The sequence below is a fragment of the Triturus cristatus genome, chromosome 9, assembly GCF_964204655.1.
Source record: "Triturus cristatus chromosome 9, aTriCri1.1, whole genome shotgun sequence".
NCBI lineage: Eukaryota > Metazoa > Chordata > Amphibia > Caudata > Salamandridae > Triturus > Triturus cristatus.
This window is the reverse complement of record NC_140592.1, coordinates 230765572-230788946: the sequence shown is the minus strand read 5'-3', so window position 1 is coordinate 230788946 and position 23375 is coordinate 230765572. Positions and strand designations below refer to the sequence as shown.

Sequence of the window (23375 nt, the reverse complement as noted above, 5' to 3'; positions counted from 1 at the left end):
CCCTTCGGCCAGAAGAGGATACATACCATTCATAAGAGTGTTTCTTTGTCTATCTACTTGTTCTGATTTTACTCGGGTACCTTCCTCAAGTAATAGATTTTCTCTGGTTTTATTTGAATTCTCTCTACCTTTCTCTTCCTGTCTGAGTGCTTTTTCTGTACGTCTATATGATTCTTTACGCCATAATTCAATGGCATCTTTCTGTGACTGTCTGGCTTTCTTTTTCCATAATTCTTCTTCTACTCTCATGATGCAATCTGCATCCCAGGTCCCCGCTGCGGGCCATCTCTGACTCTCTGGTAATTCTTTGGTGTAGTCCACCCATAAATCAAGAAATAATACGGCATCTAGGCCATGCTTATGATACATAAAGTACCCTGGAGTATCCCTAGGTGGGATGGGAACAGCTTCTTCGAGTACACCTTTTCTAGTTTTGATCTGTCTTAGTTTCGAAAAGAGCGGCATTTTTAAACCTTATTACTAGAACACACTTTATACAAGAAAACACAATAATGAACAATCATTCACACCACAATATATAGAACGTATTTAAAACATTTAACACTTAACAGTTTTACGAACAATGATAACTAATAGAAAACTAGTTACTGACATAATACTGACACTAGATAGTACTTATTTATATGCAAGACATACTATATATACTGCTAAACAGTACAGATACACTGCTAAAACAGTGCAGACCGGATTTGTGTACCCAAACCCGTCTTGACCGGCACAGACTATGTGCACGTTAAATGCCTCCCCGGTAATGGTACTCACCGGGTAGCTCGGAACGGAAGGCCTCGGAACGGAACTGAAACTGGACCGGACTGGACTCGACTCGACTGGACTCGGAACTTCGGAACCTGGTGGGCCTCTGTATTCCTCGGATCTTGCTCTCTCAGCTAGGCTCTGGTCGGGACACTTCGCACTTCTCACCGCCTCGTCTGGGTGTTGATCGCAGCCTCAGTCGTCCCCGCTTGGCCGGAGGGAGATACAGGAAATCCTGCAGGTACGCGTTTTTGTCCGTTCAGCTGTGGCAGGAGACCGGGCCTGCAACGCACCGCCGGCGCGTGAGATGAGAAAGTGTCCCTATTCGGGCGCCAATTTATGTGGTAAATATTTCATTACCGGTACTATTTTTTATGCGGTAAAGTCTATTAAGAATAACTCAGTAAATATAAGAGGCAGAATCCGTGATATTAGAGGTTTTAAAAGGCTTTATTCCTATACAAAGGAATACAATTCGAATTGTAGGCTTTCTATTCCATCACCACGAAAGTTCAGGAAGGAAGGGCATACATTATTGACAGATAAGCAGTTTTATAGAAAATACATTACAGTGAAACAGATGCAAGAGGCGTAACAGCTGATAGTACAGATAAAAGGTGCATACGTAACTAATAGAGGCGGATGTATGGGCGTAATTTAATAAACGTCATCATACATGATGTCACAAGTGGGTGGATCCATAAAAGAATCCTGCAATGTCAGCAGAAATATTTGGCAGAGATGCGCGCGCAGCCGCATGACGTGTGATTGACGTGCAACTAGAGGGTGAAGGGGACTTGACATTTAGCTCTACATGTGGAGACAGAAGTCTGGGGGTCATGTCAACCTAATCCCAAATCATATCTAATATCCTATGTTTAAAGAACTGTGTTATCCAAAAGGAGAGGTCTGTAGGATAGAATCTATTCTATACTGACTGTTAGTGCGTGTACAAGCGTCTAAGTGTCTACACTAGATGCGAGGGGGTAGGAATATTCCATGGTAACGGGGCTATGAATTACTTGCATGAGGACAGCGAGGCCTGGCCCTTTGCACGGTAGCTGGAGGAATGTTTACCTAAACTACTAGACAGGAATGCATCGGATGAGGAGCGGAGTAGATAATCTTGAAGGTGAAATACAGTTTTTGGCAGGCGACAGGCTGGATCAGGCACCGTTAGCCGCGCAGGGAGTAGGACAAAGTTCATGGATACAGATGCAGGCTCAGACTGGAGCTTTCAGAAGCAGAAGGCAGGAAAAGGCTTGATGACAGAATTCAGGGCCTACTCGCCTGAATCTGTAAAATGTGGAAAGTGAACCACATAAAGTCGGTGGCCTTTCATACTTAGGAATGGAATATCTGACCCATTCATGGCGGATCTGAAAGAGGACATGTTGACGGTGGACGCACATATATTTGCGTCTTCAAAACTGGAGCAGGAGGGAACATACATGTACTTATAGCATGCACATGGAGCCGTTGGGGTCTACGATAGGGGACATAACTGATCACAAAATTCATATTTCCTCAATGCGATACAGATGCAAGGTGGCGCAGACAACATGAAAGAAGCAGTACACAGTAAACAAGCTTACGAAGTGTTTGTGGTATACTGTTCAACAGAGAGTGTCCGACTCCAGGGAAAGTAGATCATCGCTCAAAGGTTGCCAAATATCTTAAGGCCTAGAGGTGAGGGGTTGTAGCTGTGCGTAGTCTTCACTGATTTTGTCACAGTGTGACATACTTTTGAGTCATGCAGACTGAGTGGGGACCCTCCAGCTACCTCAGTGCAGTGCCAGTTCCTGTTCTGCAAGTTGAAGTGCCACAGAGGTGAATCTGCAATTGGTTTTCGGGATATTATGAGTGTACCTCACCAATGCCACCAAGAGGTCAGGTGTAACTGTGGTGTCTATCATGGTAGAGAGAAGATAGAAGACCAATATCGCCCTATGAGTGGGCAAACCCAGGTTAAATGTGCAAAATTGGCATATGGGGCGTGGCATTTGGGGCATAGGGTGGATTTTGTAGGTTAATATTTTGCAGTATCAGTAGAGGTAATGTATGCCCGATGAAGGAACTTGAAGTGTAGGAGTTTTTGCTTGTGAGTAACAGAGACAAGTTTAGTTTGAGAGCAGAAGTTGGACCACATTTTGTCTGATTGTGGATTGCCCAGACCACCACTCCGGGCCTCTCGGATCCATCCAGTGGAGTCAGGGTTCATGGTAATGCACGTACGATAGGTAGAAATAAGCTAATCCTCATCCCTGTCAGTGATTATGAGGGTCAGTGGGAGGTAAGTCATATGGGGCGAGAGAATATGTAGTAATGCATGAGCGCAGGGTATTATGGAGCTGCCGCAGAACAAAATGATCAATGTAGGAGGCAATTTGTTAACCGGTGTCATTGGCATATGTTAGCACATGGCCTTCTGGAAACATATCTCTCATAATAGGCAGGCCATGGTGTTGGAGGGTGTGCTTAACTAGTTTCTCGCTAGTGATAGGGAGCCATGGGTTGTTGGCCAGCGGTAAATCCGGAGAGTATAAGAGGCCCCCGCCCATGAAGTGGCGGATCCTCTGCCATGCCCAGCAGGTGGTAGATAAAGTTTAAAGATAGACGGGTCAATTGGGATGCCTTTTGGTAGAATAGATGAAGATGATTAGTCACCAAGTTGTTCTCTCTCAGGTTTGGGATAAGGGACTCGTACGTCTGTGTGATACCAGCGGTGAGCATATTGACACTGGGCTGCAAGATAATAAACATGGAAATCAGGAACTGCAAGGCCACCACATTTGTAAGGGAACGTTAAGGTGTCCCAACTGAAACGAGGTTTACGGTCAGACCATATAAGCCAGAGCAGAAGGCTACGGAGGGTATTTAAAATTTGTTACATGAGTGGTATTGGAATGTTAAGAAATAGATACAGGAAATGGGAGAGAGCGACCGTTTTAATTATCGCCACTCGGCCAGCCATGGACAAAGAAAGTTTGATCCATCATTCTACCTATGTCGAAATCTGGCAATGGCCATGCCATAGTTCAGGCAGATCAATTGTTTCCTATGCCTGTACAGGTGTATGCCTAAATATTTGGTGGAATCTGTAGTCCAGGTTTGGGGGTAACCCACCTCTGCAGGAGAGGTGCTATCGGTAAGTGGGAAAAGCTCAGACTTAGCCCAGATAGTATGGAGACCAGATAGACTCTCAAAACAGAGAATTTCATGAATTGGGGCAGAAGGTTTTCAAAGGCGTGGTGAATGAACAGGCGTATGTCATCTGCATAATGAGAAAGTAGGAGTGGGCTGAGTGTGAGTTGGAGGCCTTGGTGCATATGTCGTTACTGGAGATGACAGACCAATGGGTCCATCTCAATGATGATTAGAAGAGGGGAAGACAACCGTGAGGGAGCCACTTACCCTAAGACATGCCACTAGGCTATAGTATAGGAGCATAATTAAGGAAATAAACCAGCAGGGCAGACCAAATTTCGTCAGCATTGTTCTAAGGAAGGGCCACTCCAGCAAGTCAAACACTTTCTCTGCATCGGACAAGGCCAATCTTGCGGGGTTGGTCAGGGACACCTTGTTCAGCACCGTAAAGATTGTCCGGAGATTGAGAGAAGGGGATTTATGGGGTACGAAGCCCCACTGCACGGGGAGAGATGATCTGCTTTATCAGCAGGAGCCGTCTGGTGGTGAGAACCTTGGGCAAAAGTTTGTTATAGAGATTGGGGATTGAGAGTGGGCGGTGGAAGGAGCACAAGTTTGGATCTTTGCCAAGTTTCAACAGTAGTGTAAGTACCGCCTCTCGGAGTGTTGGCAATAGAGAGCCCATGTTCAGGAACTCTGTGTAGATAGCTAAAAGATACATGGCTATTAAATGTGTATATGCCTTGTAGAATGCTCCGGTGAGACCATCGAGTCCAAGGGCCTTAGAGCCGCCCAAAGCATCTACAGCCTGTAGGATTTCCTTGCACGTTGTAAGTTCAGCTAAGAAGCAGCGCTATCCATCAATCACCCACACCATCGCAACCTCAGTGAGTAAGTCTGCAATCACAGACTCCAGGTTGGAGGAGCGAGAGGTGTGTTAGTGTGCATAGTAATTTCAGAACTCAGCCAATATGCCCTCGTTGTTTTTAACGCTGTTCCTGGAGGCCGTGAGAAGTTCGGTGTCATATCCGCTAAAGTGATTAAGGCAGAGAAAGCGTGCAGGAGTACGGCCTGGTCTCTCCCTCTCCCCGTTGCGCCTAGCTGTAACATGTTTCCTCATGTATGCTATTTCTGTGTCTGCCAGGTCACAGACTTCAGTCATCAGGGCTGAGCGTCTATGAAGCTTGTGGAGGGCTGTTGGGGGGGCTGTCCGATTGGGAATGGGATCGGTCAACATCTAGTAGTTCGGATTCGATCCGGGACAACTGAGAGCGAATGTCTCTTAGAATGTCCACATGCTTGGACATGCAGACATCGCGAATATAGGCCATGAAAGCCTCCCAAAGAGTGCTCTGTGCCACCACTGTGCCCGTGTTTAAGGCATAGTAGAACGGCCTTCCGAGTCTGTGTGACTGGTAAGAAGGGAGACGGGGACACCGGTATGTATGGGAATACAAACCCCTCTAGAATAGGAGCTGCAACTGGAAAAGTTCCAATGTGCACCCAGGAAGATGCAAGCGTCTGGGAATCTTGAGGCAGGAGGTGAGTTTCCTGAAGGAAAGCTATCTTGGCACCATGTCTGGACATATAGGATAGAACCCTCTTACCCTTATGTGGATTGTTAATCCTGCGGATATTTCAGGTAAGTAGAGGTCTGTCTGCCACCGTTTCCCTGCTGTCACATGCCTGCCTGTGAAATAGGACCAGAAAAGGGAGTTAGCCATAACAGTAAAGAGTTCAATAAACAATCGATATGCAATGTGAAACCAATAAAGAGCCCCGACCCGCACCCACGCCAAATGAGAAGGCATCCAGTGACTCCTTAACATGAAAAACAATAAACTAAACAACCCTATAGAACAGGTCGGTATCCACCACTGGGGCAGGCACGGCCTTGGTTGATGGACCACATAATGAAGATACACGAAAGAAAAAATGAGGATCACAATTTGGATCATAACAATAATAAGCATCATTGATACAGAAACAGCAATAGCTGATAGGGCAACCATATATTGTCAACAGCAAAGGAGGCTGCCCACGAAGAGGACAATCATCATTGAGGGAAGACTACAGGAGAAACAGTGTCAAACAAGGGAGGGTCGCGCTGTAGAAGGTTGACTAGAACTATTCGGTGTGAAACGTCTGGAGTTGGACATTGACATGACAAATTGTTTGCAGAAGTCAATCGCCTCCGACAGGGCATCAAAAAAGCAAGGATTTCTATTGACCTCCACACTTAGTCTCTCTGGATATAGCATATATATTAACACAATGGGGTGACCCTGTGTCCCTAGGAACCTGGGTATTTAACGTATAAAGAACAATGGTTCCCTTGGGTAGAAACAATGCGTATTGTAGTTAGCCGTAGTTACTTCAGCATAACATATAATACATTTCTGAAAGCAAAAACATTTCTTGAACAAAAGGGGAAAGAGGAACAAGAACACAGAGAAAGGATTTTCATTAATTTATGTATCAGAATTGATAACATTCGATAAACAGAAACACATTGCAGAATTTTATACTTCCAAATTCATACAGTGATACAAAATAGTGAGATAGTGGTGCTCAGTGGTGATATAAATACATAGTGCAGTGAGGTGAGGGTGGGAGGATGTGGTTTGTTTTTGAAAGGCCTGATTCCAATCAATTTGCCTTGACCGCCCTTGAAATCCTAGGGCCTCCTCCTCCACAGTCCTGATGAAGACCCGCTTGTGACACTCCACCAAGCGCCCATAGGGTTGAAACGTCGACGATCTATTGTGGCACAGATCTCAGGACATAGTTGTTACCAACTATTTAATTTGTTTAACTTACTTGTTACTGCATTTTGAATCTGGCCTTTCAAAAACAAACCACATCCTCCCACCCTCACCTCACTGCACTATGTATTTATATCACCACTGAGCACCACTATCTCACTATTTTATATCACTGTATGAATTTGGAAGTATAACATTCTACAATGTGTTTCTGTTTATCGAATGTTATCAATTCTGATACATAAATCAATGAAAATCCTTTCTCTGTGTTCTTGTTCCTCTTTCCCCTTTTGTTCAAGAAATGTTTTTGCTTTCAGAAATGTATTATATGTTATGCTGAAGTAACTACGGCTAACTACAATACGCATTGTTTCTACCCAAGGGAACCATTGTTCTTTATACCTGGGTTAGGTCTTTTCTCGAGGGAAGATCCCAAGCTGTCAGCCTGGGCCCTTTCAGAGCTCCCAGCGCCCCGTCGCTCTGTGGCGTCCCCCAAGGATCATCATTGTCCCCCCTTCTTTTTAATTTGTATCTCCAACCCCTTATTCACTCCTTGGGTAAGTGGGACGTCACCGTGTTCAACTACGCGGACGACCTACAAATTATTTTTCCCCTCACTTCCCCTGACGCCATCACCAACTTCCAGGCGGTCATGATACACATCCAGCACTGGATGAATCAAAACCAACTGAAGCTCAACCCTGTTAAAACTGAGCTCCTCCTTCCCGGGAGGAGCGCTTCCCACTGGGGCCCCCAGTATTGGCCCTCTGAGCTCGGCCCTTCGCCTCTCCCAGCTGGTTGTGTAAAGAGTCTCGGGGTCATCATTGACTCTGAGCTCAATCTCAAGGCCCAGGTGAGCGCTGTAACATCCGCCTGTATGTTCCAGCTTTACAGGATACGGAAAGTCGCCCACCTTCTGACCCCGGAAGCCTTGCTACAGGTCATAATAGCATTGGTGATGTCCCGTTTGGACTTCTCTAATTCCCTGTACCATGGCCTCCCAAAATCCCTGCTATCCAGGCTACAGATCATTCAAAACCAGGCCGCAAGACTTGCCTTTAAAATTCCAAGATGGCAGTCGGCCAGACCCCTACTCCAACAATTACACTGGCTGCCCATCAGTGAAAGAATAGCCTTCAAGGTCTGCTGCCTGGTCTTTAAAGCCCGGACTGGCCCCTCCCCGGCTTTCGTGAAGTCCCTGGTCACCCCCTACTGTCCCTCCCGTACTTTGAGGTCCACTAACCTCCTGCTTCTGGTCATCCCTCGTTTCAAACTCTCCAGACTAGGTGGCCGCAGCTTCATCCACCTGGCTCCCAAGCTGTGGAATTCTCTTCCACTCTCCCTCAAGACTGAGCCCTCTCTTCTGTCTTTTAGGAAATCCTTGAAAACTCTGCTCTTTTCACACCCCCGCTAAGTCCCTCTTGCACAATCTCGGTGGTCTATCAGCGCCAGGAAACTTATGGTGACAGTGCGCTTAACAAATCTCCCTTAACATAACATAACATAACGTCTGGATATAGCATGGCATATTTGAGGCCAACCTTGCATAGCGAGTCCTTGGTGTTGCTGTACTTATGTTGTGCTTTCTGCACAATGAGGGTGAAGTCAGGGAATAACGCGATGGAGGAGCCTTGATATTGTAAGGGTCCTCGCTCAAGGCCTGGTAGTTGAGAAGGCATGCAAGTAATGGCCGTGGAGGAGCACCCACTATTGGTCGTGGGAAAAGGGTACGGTGTGCATGCTACACCACAAACGTGGGCGTAATACTGCTGCGGTCAAAGCCAGTCATTTCAATATGGATGGATACATTCTTCGGCACTGTCTAGCCTGGTGGTTTGATGGTCCAGACGCTCCCCCATGTGGTCAATGCGGCTGGTGAGGGTATCAAAACAGGCGTCTATAGAGCGATACCCAGCCCTGGGCTCTGCCATTGTGGCAGCTGCATCACCTACATCGTCGGAGTTCGTTGGCTCATCAGTGTCCGAATCAGAGTCTTGGAGGCGGGTGGGTCTAGATTGCTCAAAGAGCAATTTACGCTTTTAGGGGTCCCCTCGGGCCATTATGAGGGTTAGGATTGAGATCTATGAGAAGGCTGGTGGGTGGGTTGGAAAGGAACGTTAGTACTGAACGGCTCCACCCAGCCAGTGCATGGTTCCACTAAGCCCCACAGCGAAACCGCAATTGTAATGAGGCTGTGGGAACAGTCCGAGGCACGGCAAGTAAGGTCCGTTATGTACTTTGCAGCATGGGTGCCTAAAAGCTTAGTAGACAAGGATGGAGACGCAAGTCCCAGCAGAACGTCAGCCAGGGCTGTTGAACGGGATTACCACCCAGGCCATATGTAGGTAGTAACCACGCAGCAATACCATGGGTATCTCCCTACATAACAAGCAAGTTCCACTTGGTCTCAGAATTGGGAAGGGACTGGTGTTGGTCGTGCCTGCCCAGTACCAGCTTCTCGGTGAGTGTACAGGATAAATGGGCATGGCTAGAGTCAAATGTGTGGCTGGCTGCATGAGCCAATGCGGTGTCAATTATGGGTTGAGGAAAGCAGTGTCCCAAGGCAGATGCAGTAAGAAAGGGGCAGTCCAACTAAGCTCTCATGGCAGTAGTGCATCATCATCGGAAGAGGATGGTGCCCCGCTAGGCCGCAGGCGGAGGCGCCAGACTAGCAGGTGCAAAGCACCAAAGGCTCAGCTGAAAAGTGTCAGGGGCCGGGGGGAGGTAACTCAACCTCACGGTATGCACAGCGATGGGGGGCCCTGTCCACTAGAGAGCACCGCTCACTCACCGTACACTGTACGGGTGAAGCTGGGGTCTCCAGTAGTCATGATGCTGCGCCTGTGTGAGGGGTACACGCTGGCAGGTGACGACGGGTCTGCCCCCGACAAGCTGGCACAGGAGACAGGGTGCTGCAGCTACAGTTGCAGAAGTCTGCGCCAATACACAGCATGCAGGGAAAGGGAGACCGTGGCCCCTGCAAGACTCAGTAGCCTTGGCCTCCGGCCTGCCCATGGACCCTGTCGCAGTGGGGCTTCCGAGGCGAAGCCGGTCGGTGCAAGTCTCCTCGAGGATATTGGGCGTGCAGGAGATCCAGTCGGCAGGAAAGCAGACCCCCAGTGTCCGGCCACTATCAAGCGCAGAATCGCATGTCATAGATGCGGTTAGGTGCCTTAGGGGAGGTGATCCATACGTAGCTGTGGTCCGCGACCGCCAGAGGTTCATAGGCGAGTGGCCGTCTTGGCCGCTGCCGCAGCCACCACTCCCCGCCCCCCCATATTTGTACCAGGAAGTCTACAAGCAAGGTTGTAGAAGATTCCTTCCTTGGTCATCTTCAAAATACTTCCCATCATGAATTGTCAGTATATGCTGAATGTTGACTGGTCCATGCCCAATGACTTATTTGTTTTAGTGGTTAATTTCACAGATGCCAGTACAAACGTGAGATTGTTTTATCTTTTATATAAGAGTGAATATTGCATAAATGAACAGGAGAGACCACTCATTCCTTTTGCTTGTTAATTGTTAATAATTTTAAAACTGTTCCTAACACATTCCTACTGCCCTCTGTTGTCCTTCAGCTTATTCCACTGCTGTAGCAGTTTGGCTTTCAGAAGGAGTAAGAAACTAGTGCTGGTACAGTGTATGTTTTCCTTCCTCTGTCTTCACATACAGTGTTGATGGTTACAATGCCATTAATGCCCAAGCACATTTAAGAAAAAAACTGAATGATTGTCCATCATTATGTTTGAGGAAGCTGAAGCATCCACAGGAAGCAACGTTATTGGCATATATTCTTTTTAATTAGTAACGGAGTCTTGTCTTACCAGCCATTCACATTCACATATCTCCTCTCCTATTACAGACGAAAGGGATTTTTTGGCCCACCCCTTGGACGATACTTCATATTTTTTATTGATGATCTTAACATGCCAGCACTGGAAACCTATGGAGCCCAACCACCTATTGAGCTACTGCGTCAGTATATGGACCATGATGGCTGGTATGACCGTAAGCAGATTGGTAAGATTTCAAATGTATAACGTTACCAAATATACAGTCAAAGCTTGTCCCTCTCTTTCTTCTTGACTACACCCAAATATTTTAAATTAATGTTTTATACCTGCAGATTTTCCATCTCTTTAAATGTCCTGAAGAATTAGATTTGGACCGTCAAATACTTAACTAAAGCAGGAAGGTGCCTATTGACATTATAGACACACTGTGGCACAGTGCTGGGCTACATTTGGCATTGGAATGATATAGGATATATGGAACCATGGGCCCCATCTACTGGAAAGAAGGTGCCAGTCACCAAAATGGTGCTTCTGTACCCTGCAATATTTTTGCTAGCAGCGTCCTCCACATCTCTCAACAAGATAACTTGTAAGAATTGTAGTCTAAAGGCAGAAGCCACCTCTTTCCTCTGATACTTTTGAATGAAGTGGGACCGCTAGCAACAGGACTTTGCACTGACATAGTAATCCCCATCCTCAATAATTGCAATTTATATACTCCTGTATGCGAGCCATGATTGTTATTTTTGCCCACAATTCTCACACACAACATCTCTCTCTCTCTCTCTCTCTCTCTCTTTCTCTCTCCTTCTCCCTTTCTCTCCCTCCCTCCCCTCCCTCTCTCTCTCTCTCTCTCTCTCTCTCTCTCTCTCTCTCTCTCTCTCCCTCTCCCCCTCCCTCCCTCCCTCCCTCCCTCTCTCCCTCCCTTTGTTGGCTATGGAACGGATTATCACCACTGATTTAATAGCCCTGCTCACGTTTTCTCTGCTGAACTTGTATCCACACATATATGAAGTATAAGGTTGTTATATTGATCCCCATCATTTTGCTAAGCAGAAGCTACCAATGTTGGGAAGATCATTTTGCCTGGTGCAGGAAACTCCTTAACAGATGGTCCCGGTGATGGTTTGTCGCTTTTGTTTTGTGGGCTGATTGTTGTTTTGCTAGAGGATTGTTTTGGGAAGGGACTTCTCCTCTACAAAAAAACTGAACGTTTCAAGACCCTGCATTTAACCGCTGTAACACTGGGCAGAACAAAACCAATGAAAGCCTGGACTTATTCTAAGCCATTTACCATACCATCAGATTGCTTGTGGTGGTCAGGTGTGTATATCGTTCACAACATATGTATGAGACCCGCCTGAGCTGATTGAAACCCAGTGACTTTCACCATTGAATTAATTCACCCGTTACTAGCCCACTGTCATTCTGCATGTAATAGACTGAAACATACCCCTGAGGGTATAAGGATAATATTCTGAAGTATGGCCTGTTTTTCTGTTGTCCAGGTACACTTAAGAATGTGTTTGTCTGTCACTTAGGAAACTCTTCTAACAGCATTTCAAAATAGTGTTCTTTATTTAATTTGACTGCACATTCCAGCTTAAGAAATGTAAAAAAGTGTTAATAATCACTATTGCATGTGTATATTAGTGAGAATTATTTGACTTTTTTCTCAGATTATGAGTAACCTGAGTTGGAGGAGGTGTACAAATCTCACCTCACTTTTTCTTGTAGGGCAGTGGTTTTCCTTAATGACTCATTTGTAGGCTGACACTCTAGTGGTTCAGATAACCAATTGCAGGTTTAATAAATTTCCAACCTCGTCACTATAGTCCTATAAAAACCAGCACAATGGGGTTAAGAACGTTTTTAAGCCAGGATCTCTGGCTTTGACATCCTTTTTTTAAACTTGTTTTTATTAATCACTGCTTCCAGCTTATCCATAACAAGGACATGCATCTACATTTTCAACATCTATAGTCATCGTACTTCCAAAGCTTTGAAACATGACATTTCACTGTTTCGCTTGACCTCACTACCCGTGAGCCGAGTTACTCTCGTTTTGAGCAGCAGTACATTTTTTGTTGAAAGTAGGATCTGCATCCTAAAATACACAATATAATAGCACGATAACCAAAATATGGAATCTAGATTCACCCTTATCCAACCCCCACCCCCTTCCCAGCAACAGGCAGACGGCATAGAACCTATAGAAAATCTGGCGGTGCACTCGTGACTTGTTTACGGTTCATGTTTTCATGGTGCGAGAGGGCACATGTGGTGGCGTTGCATTAGCTGGTGATAAAGTGGGCCCAACGCTTGGTGAACTATGCATGCTCTCGTTCTCACTCTCATTCGTTGCCATAGACACCTCAGTCAATATTTGTCCCCATTCCAAGAGATCACTCTGCATTCTCATTGAAACTTACTGCTCTGAGGTGGCATTCCTCAGCTACCCCCCACTCCCGCAAATCAGCCCTGCATTTTTCCCATTTGGGCGGTGCTGGGTGTATGCAGTGGATCGCTATCTGCCGTTTTGCCAGAACCAGTCCTAATAACGCAAAATTATAGCGCATTCTAGTCCCCTTCTTGGGTGTCGGAAGCACGCCCAGGATACAGCATTTTATGGAGGTGTCAATTTGCACCACCATTGCTGTACTAAGGGCCAGCACCACCTGGTTCGAAAACCGTTTTAGACGAGGACAATACCAAGTCATATGCAGGAACGTGGCGGACACGCAGAAAACAACCCTGGGGTGAACCTCGCTCGTCGCTGTGGTATCAGGTATTTCCGGTGTAGGTAATAAAACTGGATTAGCTTGAACCATGCATTACTTGTAGCCTCCGCTACCTGCGCCAAAGCTCTCCTCCACTCACCGTCGGTGAGTGGGACGGGCAGGCGGTTGTCCTATCTTGCCCTGATCATGTCGAGATTCGATCCCCGGTCCCCCTTTATTGTCTTATATATGTGTGAGATAAGCCCTCGACTAGAACCTGGATCTAGCAGTGTTACCAATGTACAGGACTCTTTAGGTTCATCAGGAAATGTTTTCCACATCTCTCGCACAGTGCGTGATATTTTGGCATACTGTCAAAATTGCCCAGGTGGCACCTGAAACCAGTCCTGAGTTTCCTGAAAGGTCATAAATGTACCATTCTGGTATAAATCTCCCACAGTCTCACAACCCCCTCGTACCACTTCGAAATATCCATGACCTCCTGAATTTTCTGGAAACCCTTCAACCACCGCAGAGGCAGTACACTAGCATATTGGGCCTTTCGGACCACCAGGGTCACTGCTTGCTCCCAAACTTCCGTAACCCACCAAATTATGTACGCCAATCTTTAGGGACCCTAGAGCTCATCATTAGGAACTGCTGTAGTTGTGTACTCTCATTCAATAGTACTAGTAGGTCCGTCTCAATCGTGCGCTCCCCCATGCACCACTGTGTGGTATATTGCAGCAGGTCAGCCATATAATATAGCCTTAGGTCTGGCAACCCTAGCTCACCCCCTTCCATGTCTAGTTTAAGTGTTTCCAGCTTGGCTTTGCTCCGCTTTCCAGCCCAGGCCAGGGAAGACAGGAGACAGTTCAGTGTGTCAAATGTAGACTTAGAGATTTTGCAAATGGAGTTCTGGAGTACATGGAGGCAGCGAGGCAAAAGTACAATTTTTGATACCAACACTCTACCCATAACCGACAGTGGTAACCTGTTCCAACATGTTATTGATGCCCGTAGCCCATCGAGGACCCTCCCCATGTTCATTTTATAATGGGACTCCGGCTGATGAGCAATCTGCATTCTGAGGTAACAGAAGCAATCACACTTCCAATCCATGCCAACTACAGGGAGATCGTGAGCTGCCCCCTGGGCCAACGCAGGAAGCAGGAACAATATTGTTTTCTGGCAGTTGATACGGAGGCCAGAAGAAGCCCCAACTGAGTTCAGTATTTCCTGACCCTGCTGGCTCACACACAAAAAGGAGAGCATTGTCTGCATACATTGAAACCACATGTGTACGACCGTTTACCTCAATACCCCATGGTTCCATATCCCTGCGCAATCGAACCGCCAAAGGCTCCATGGCCAGAGCAAATAGTAGCGGAGATAATGGGCACCCCTGCCTTGTGCCCCTCCCAATCTCTATAACGTCCGACAAATACCTCCCATCCCAATCCTCATACCAGCCACCGGTTTGCATTATAGCAGTTTGACCCAGGCTATGTCCTCATTTCCAAACCCTATTCTCCGCAGTACTTCCCCGAGGTAGTCCCACCGGAGAGTATCAAAGGCTTTTTCCAATATCCAGGGCGACTACTGCCGCCCTGAGGTCCGTGTCTGCTACCGAGTGCAGAACATGTGATAATCTACAGAGGTTCATATGAGTTCCTCTCCCTGGCATGAACCCGCATTGGTTCTCGTGCGCCAATGGGTTTACTACTCTCCGCAGTCTTAGAGCCAGAACTTTAGCCAGTAATTTTGTGTCCACTCCCAGCATGGACAAGGGCCTATATGCAGTATGGTCCTCTGGTTCTCTGTCAGGCTTGGGGAGCATGACAATCTGCGCCTCACGCATGGAATGGGGAAGGAATCCAGCCTGCTTAGCCTCCTGCAGCATATCCAACAGACGTGGAAGAATTACATCGGCATACCCATGATAAAGTTCAACAGGTAGACCGTCTGGACCCGGCGCCTTACACCTGGCCATTCTCCGCAGGGCTTCCTGGAGGTCCTCCAGCTGCAGTGCTGCCTCCAGTTCCTCCTGCTGTTCATATGAAAGCCACGGCAGTGGAACCCCATGAAGGAAGTCACCCCCATCTGAGCTCTCGTCACCCATGATCCCTTGGTATGTGTCAGCCAGGTGAACGAATAAGACTGCATTGACACCGGCCTGTGTATTCGCTGATCCCCCCCTCGGGCGATGCAATGTATGAATTATCGGGGGTGGGCGTTTTCATTTTAACAACCACGCGAGCAGTCTACCTGATCTGTCCCATTCTCTTTGCAGAAACTGCCGGTATTCCCTGCGGGTCAAGCAATCCAGTCTATCTCAAATCTCCCCCACTACGTGCTGCGCCTGTAAGAGGGCATCTGAAAGTTGATCCATCTCGCGCCCCTCACGTTGTAGCCTGCCAATGTGTCTTCCGTCCCACTCAGTTCCGTCTCTAATCATTTTTTGGTGCTCCCCACCCTGGACAGGCAGTTCCCCCCTAATGACCACTTTGAACATATCTCACTCATTACTTCTGGTTCTGGTAGTCGACCAGTTCTCATTGAAGTAATCTAGTATGGTTTTTCCAAGTTCTTCTCTGAATACTTGATCTTTTAGCGTATGTGATTGCAATCGCCATATTGGGACTCTCGGCCTAATCCTATCAGGTCTCCATTCTGACAGCACAGGGGCATGATCTGATAGAAAGCGGCCCAGTACCGAGGCCCCACCCACATTACCACACAACTCATGGGAGAGCAGAAACCTGTTGAGCCTACTATAGACTGCGCGGGCTGGCGTATAACATGTATACTGACTTTCTTGAGGGTGCATTTCAAGCCATATGTCCACACACTGAAGCCTGTCCATCACCCCACTCAGGGCTGATGACATATTCCGCTTGGTGTGGTGTTTGGGGGGGTGCCTGTCGAGGGTACCATCTTGCACACAATTGAAGTCACCCACCCATACCACCGGTATCCCAATGTATGGTAGTAACCGATTCTCTAACTCAGCAAAGAAATTCGCGTCATCCAGGTTGGGGGAATAAACATTCACCTTACACACCTCCATACCATCCATATAGCCATGCACTATTACGTATCTACCCACTACATCAGCTTCATAGCTGCGGAGCATAAACAGGACCTGTGGAGCTATCCATATGGCCATTCCCCTGGCATAGTAAGAGAATGTGGATGCGAACAATTGTCCCCTCCATTTTTTGTGGAGTTTCTGTATTTCAGTGTCCAGCAGGTGAGTCTCCTGTAGCATAGCCACCTGCGTGCCCTGCCACCGCAAATATGTCTGCACTCGATACTGCTTTACAAATGAGTTTACCCCTAGCTCATGCCATGTTATAATTTTATAGTGCCCCATGACCAACAATAACCACCAGTCTCAACCTGTTTGTTACCATCCTGCCTTCCGCCGCTGCCAAATACCCCAATAACTTGAACATTAGAAACCTCCAACCCCCTGGGTAGATACTGTTTTAAACCAACGTGCATCCCCATATGATCCCCAAACATCACACCCCCACCCCAATTATACACCTTAATAACAATAACCAGTTTCCATCTGTACAACAACAAATGCAACAATAACAAAAGCACACACAAACTCCACTCAGACATCATGCTACTCGCATCATCACAACCAATACCCATGAACACTGCTGTTGTCTACACTATCGTGATAAAAGGGTGGTGCCCCGTCCGGACCACTGGGGCGTCCGTCAGCCGAGCCCACCCTAGCCCAATCTAAAATCACTCCCATGCATACCTTAATCACTCATAGTCAATCACCTCGACATTTTACGTCTCCAGTCAGACTATATCTCCCTCTAAAGAAAGGAGATGGAACGAAAGATGATAGATTAAGAGAATAATAGGGATACAGAAGTAAGGAGAGAAGGGAATAAAAAGAAAGAGCGGGTAGAGAGGAGGGGGAAGAGACGGCGCCCACCCGCACCATTTGCATTGACCATTTGAATTCCCCACACATGTATGAGGAGAGGAGAAAGAGGAGGGGGAAAAGAAAGAAAGCGAGCCCCTCATATTCCAAACCCACGCACCCTAAAGAGGGTGAAGGCGCAAATCGCGTCCCAACAATACCCATATCTGGGCTACTCTGTTCTCCACTATGTCCACTTTTCAAGCATTCATGCAGGATCTCTTTGCTGCGGAGTATCTTCGACGACATTGCCCATGCTTGTGTCTGAACCTGTGGCCTTCACCACCTTGACCGAAGCTCTGGCAGTGTCTTGTTCAGCCCGCTGTGTTTCCAGGTCTATCCTGGGGGATCTCCTGCCCTCGCCTCCAGAGTCAGCCCCCTCCAGTTTCAGGGACCCATCCAGCTGCACCACCAACCTCTGTGTCGACCTGGAGCTTTGGTGTTCAAAAACGTTTTATTGGTTGTTTCCATAACCAATAATACATAAACTCAAATTAAATGCAAACAAATAGCGCTCATGAAATCAAAAAGCGTACATAATACAATAACATTTGAGGTTAAGAAGTTATGATGACATTCTATACATTGCGTCTTGAAACCTATGATATTCCCTTGGTAGGAAATTTAAAGGGGTATGTGGCCCCTTTTCGGCTAAACACATTATATTTGAACTTAATATACAAAAAATATATAAAAGGGAAATAAATACAATAATACAGATTATACAATGTACAAAATGGGTATGCATCACCTGATGCTACACAACTGCATTGTTAAGTCCGACCCGTTTAGGGGAATATTTAGCCAATCTATACTCCAGGATGTGGGCAGCCAGTGGGGCTACCCTCCCCTCTAAGATTCATGGTTCAAGGCGGTTTATGTGAATTGAAGAACAGGTCAAGGCTGTCCCACATATGTCTGATGGGGAGTTTCCATGGTGAAATTTGTAACGCAATATTGTCAGCACCCCTAAGATTAGAGACCCAGTTTAGCCAACATTTAAAAGACGCCTTTTGTGTGTCTTTCCAATTATTCTAGATGACCTTAACTGCTGCTGTCAGGAGCAGGTCCAAAAGGGCACTGTCCTCATCTTTCAATGATTCTACCCTGAGGAAGCCGAACAGCAACGTAGAGAGTTCCCTTTTGAGGGTGCATGAAAATATTTTAGAGATAACATTGAAAACTTTGTCCCAAAAAGGTTCCACACATTTACAGAATAGTAAATCCGTAAATTTCACGGACAGTCCGTAATTTCGGCCGTCTGTCCGTTGTCCGTGAAGGATTCTTTAACGGACGCTATTTGTCCGTAATTTTAACCGGGCACTGGTCGCACCACCCTAAAGCCGGCACAGCTTCCACCCACCTCCCTGCTTGACTCCGATGCTGCTGAGGTGGGTGTAAAACACTCCGATGCAGTACCAAAACTCACATACCCAGCAGCATTGGAGAGGCACAGCGGATGGCAACCCTCACACCTTCCGCTCTTGATGAGCTGTTAAGAGGTGCTTGAAGGTGACTGAGAGGGAGGGGCAGCAGCTTCAGTGGCAGGGGCATCTATTCAGATGCAAACAGCCCTGAATGCGTCATGTCTCTGCAATTTAGAGGGGGCTCACATATTCCCTTTCTGCCTAGGGCTCCAAAAATCGGAGAACCGACCCTGATTACACCGAGGCAGCACGTGGTTCTCTTCACAGAGCTTAATTACTGTTACTAAATTGTAAGCAAACCTCGGTTCTTCAAACCTGCAGTCTATAATGTAATAAAAGAAAGAAAGGGCACAATCTCGCCCACACTGATTAACAAAGTATGGAGGACAATCAGTTAAATCAGTTCTCTTAGAGTATCTCCTTTAAGTACAGTACATCACAGTGGGGGATGGCAAAAATAACATTTTAGAAAGAGAGCCTGTGGTCTCGTTGTCTTGTCCAGGACGGGGTGAGGAGCCCTACCCCACCCTGGAAGAGACCAAGATGATACTAGAATACTGCATGCCCACCCCTGTGCCCACCCTGGTGGAGCCTGTTACCCCTCCTGTGATGGCTCCTGCCCCCCCCCTAGTGATGACTCCTATCCCCCCATGTGGTGGCTCCTGTCCCCCCCCTGATGGCTCCTGCCCCCCCCCCCCTGTGGTGGATCCTGTCTCCGCCCTGGGTGGTTTCTGTCCCAGTGCTGGAATGGCTCCTGCAGCGAGGGTGAAGTTCTTGATGGGCCTCTTCTCAAAAAGGCTCAGCTCAAAATTAATATGAAAAGGTGAGCGAGTGAGTAAGTGAAGGGATGGAAGGATGGTTGGATGAATTAGTGAAAGGGTGAATGGATGAATGAAAGATTGAATAGATGGATAATGAGAGAGTATGGATGGATTGATGAGTGAGTGGAAGGATGGATGAGAGAAAAGGTAAATAGCTGGATGTATGGGTCGAAGGGTAGCTGGATCGGTAAAAGGGTGGATGGATGAGTGAAAGGATGGATGAGTGAAAAGGTGGATGATGAGTGAGTGGGTGGATGGATGAGTGAAATGATGGATGGATTGATGAATTGATAAGTGCAAGGGTGAATGGATGGACGGATGGATGGATGAGTGAAAGGGTGGATGTAAGGATGGATGAGTGAGTGAAAGTGAGGGTGGGTGAACAAAAGGATGAATAGATGAGTGAAGGAGTGAAAGGATAAATGGATGAGAGAAAGGATGGATGAGTGATAGGGTCAATGGATGGATTAATGAGTGGATGAGTAGATGGGTGGGTGGGTGGATGGATGGATGGAAGGAAGGATGGCTAAGTGAAAGGGTCGATGGAGAGAGAAAGGGAGGATGGATGGATGACTGAAAGGGTGGATGGGTGGAAGGATGAGTGACTGGGTGGATGGATGGATGAGTAAGTGAAAGGATGGCTGGATGGGTGAAAGGGTAAATGGCTGGATGGATGAGTGAATGGATGGATGGGTAGAAGAGTGGCTGGATGAGTGTACAGATGGATAGGGTGAAAGGGTGGATGGATGGATAATGGATGGATGAGTGAAAAATTTGAATGAAGGGATGGATGAGTGAAATGATAGATGGAAGGATACATGATGGATAGGTTTGCAAATGGTTGAATATGTTTGGATATGGCTGGGCTTACTTATATACTATTGCGCGACCTCCTCTGATGTGTCTGTAAAACTTACCTATTGTCCTGAAGTTTTGTCCTGAATTTTGACCTCCTGTCCTGAATTTGTGTCCTGAATTTTGACCCTTTGGCCTGAATTTTTACACTCACCGTCCTGAATTTGCACCAATGCCAGTTGGTCACCCTACCCAGCCCTCCGACCACAGGTCCTAGGAACGCCGAGTGGGGGGATCGCGGTCGCTCCCAGGAAGGCTCCGACCCCTAGCTCACTTGTCCCCTCCAGGGCCGAGCTCCCAACAGGCCCGTTCTTCACCGCACCAGCGGCCCAGTACGTACGCCGCAGCCACACATGTGGCGCCAGTCCAGGACAGTCCGCAGCGACCGGGACCCCCCCCCCAGCATCCGTCACAGCCCCCCAGCAACAATTAAGGGCGTTTATGGTGTGCAGACCTCAAACGGGCAGGATCCTGCAGGATTTTGTTGCGGGTGGGCACGAAGCTCCTCTAGACAGCGTCCGCTCCCGTCGCCATCTTGGCCACGCCCCCTGGCTTTGACATCCTTAATGTTGACAGTAACTTGGCAAGATTCGTTTATTCTTTGTGACATATAGTGGAAAAGCTGTGGATCATGTGCCTGATCCTCTGAAAGCAGCATTCTCTAAAATGTTGCATCCTTTTAAAATGCCTCATGCAGAACGTCACAGATGAAAGGCGTCCAGTTAACTTTTGCATCAAGAGGCTTTTTAAGAACCTAAAGGTTGTCAATGAATCTCCTAACTCCTACTTTGCCTATTTTGTTATACTTGATATGGACAACAGTGTCTGAGGTTTTTCTATTGCCCCCTACGATGTGGACTAGTAGTGGATTGTAGAATGATTAGTTGGGCTCAGGGCCCAGTAGTCATGCAAATTATGGGTTTACGTTGCTGTGGTTCATATTTTTTTCACTCTGGATAGATGGGCTATTTGTGGCATTGGCATTACTTGGCATGTTTTCTGACGTGCTTTTATTTTCTTGGTTCAAACCTGATGCTTGAGGCTTTATCATTGAAGACAAATATGCCTATTGGCTGCAATATTGCAGTAAGGAAGTAACACATCGCCAGCCCTCCTAAAGAAAGGAGCCTTACCTAAGTTAAAATTAGCCTTATGGGAATTTATTGTGCAGCAAACTTGGAATGAACAAAAAGCTGGAATCATTACGGATACATTTCTGTCCTACAAATGTTATCCCACTTTTGAGCCTCTTCTGGATAGGATCTGCCCCTCCCAAGCTAAAACTCTATATATAAAGTTTAGACATGGATCTTCCCCCTAGAATCTTTTACTAGTAAGTGGGCCAAAAAAGGATTTTCATCTGCAAATTGCCAGTTTTGTTTGTTGCAGATGGAGACAGTTGATCACTTTCTCTTCTTCTGTCCATTATACAATTTTCCTCGTCGAAGATGCATCATCCCAGTATGTTAGCTTATGGGTACATAATACTACTGGGAAGCGAGTAAGATATTGAGATACGACACAAAAGAGTGCACTGTGTTTGCTGTCTCCAGATTTTTATTTTGGGTGTGGAGAATTCGTCAAAACAAACTCTAAGGGAGGGGCCGGGGAAAGCCCATGAAATTGAGTATAGGCTTCTTCGACACTAGGCTCTACCTAACAAATGTTCTTTGCACTTTCGATTATTTCCTTTTTGCTGTTAATAGGAAGAACGTGATAATCTTCTGGGTGTAAAATATCTTGTTGACATTGTTTTATTTGAATTGCTGATTTGATTTTATCAATTGTTTTACTATTTATTATGTACACCTTTATGATTTTAAAAGAAACCAAATTTTTAAACCTGCTGTTTATTTCTTCATGCGGATGTCTTCTCTGGTCAAGCTGCATTTCTTCCAAAAGATATTTTGTTAGTATTAACAAAGTATTTCTCCCACATTTTCAAATTCCACATCCTAACTTTTTTTTGATTTTTGATTTTTTTTGTTCATCAGGTGTCTTTAAGCAGCTTGTGGATATCAACTTTGTGTGTGCCATGGGACCGCCTGGAGGAGGCAGGAATCCTGTCACCCAGCGTCTCACCCGTCACTTCAGTTTCCTTTCCTTTCCAGAGATGGAGGACGGCAGCAAGAAGAAGATCTTCTCAACCATTCTGGGCAGTTGGATGGGTAAGGCTCCATCCTCAATGAAAGATGGAACTTGAAGATAAATAGTTCCTAATTTAGATTATCCTGTGCCTTTGTCATGTTTGAATGTTGGTAGGACACGTGTTTCATTCTTGCTGGAAGAGATGATCTTTTTGTGTTTGTGATTGACTGATAGATCACCAGGTGTCACCCCTTGTCTCTATCTCCATTCAACAAGAGATTACCTCTCTTGGTCTGTCTGGAGTGAGTAGCATGTTAAAGACCAATTGACTTGTCACTGTAGTTGATCAGTTTTGATAATGTCCCTGTCAACTGCCAAAGGGAAAGTGACAGTCATTCTGTCTTTATAATTGAGGCTTTCAGGTGTCTTCTTTTCCTTGGGCTGATTTAAAAATTGGTGAGTATATGCCCGATTCCAGACATTATCATTGTCACAAGTCGTTGTTGAGTAGAGAGCCTAGCTTCCTTATTTTCTCTATGTATTCAAAGCATTCACAACTTGCTATTTTTTCTTTTTTTATAGCTGGATTACTTGGAGAGAAAAGTCACAGAGAAGCAGTCAGTAAGTGAGGCTATCATAAAAGAAGAGGAGATGAGCGCAGGATAAGCAGTTTCTTTCAGGCAAAAGAGGAGTGAATTAGGAAAAAGGAGAAGAGTGCTATACAGGAGCATTTGTTGAAGTAGACAAGTACAGTAGCATTGTATGGAAACAGAGAGATGTGTATTAATGGTTGTGTGTCTGTGTGTGTGTGTGTGTGTGTGAGAGAGAGGAGAGAAGGCTTTTATGAAATAGACGATTTCTTCAAGAGTGACTGTCTCGTTGGGAGATATGACATTTGGCATGCATGGCAAAATAGAAGAAGGAAGGCTTTTCTGCAAATAGTATGTGCAGTAAAGGAGGATTGAATGTCAAGATTACAGTGTTGAAGAGCAGCATTTAAATGCAACACATTTCCTTGAGTGAGTCGAT

The 23375-nt window shown here is 46.3% G+C and overlaps 1 protein-coding gene across 1 annotated transcript in view; it reads left to right on the top strand.

The window, feature by feature from the left end:
- DNAH1 (dynein axonemal heavy chain 1) overlaps nt 1–23375 on the top strand; it is a 1256292-nt gene that overhangs the window by 834953 nt on the left and 397964 nt on the right. The window contains exons 44-45 of the mRNA XM_085624793.1: nt 10552–10709; nt 22253–22426. Coding sequence (XP_085480919.1) covers nt 10552–10709; nt 22253–22426 — 332 coding nt within the window. The remainder of the gene's footprint in view (nt 1–10551; nt 10710–22252; nt 22427–23375) is intronic.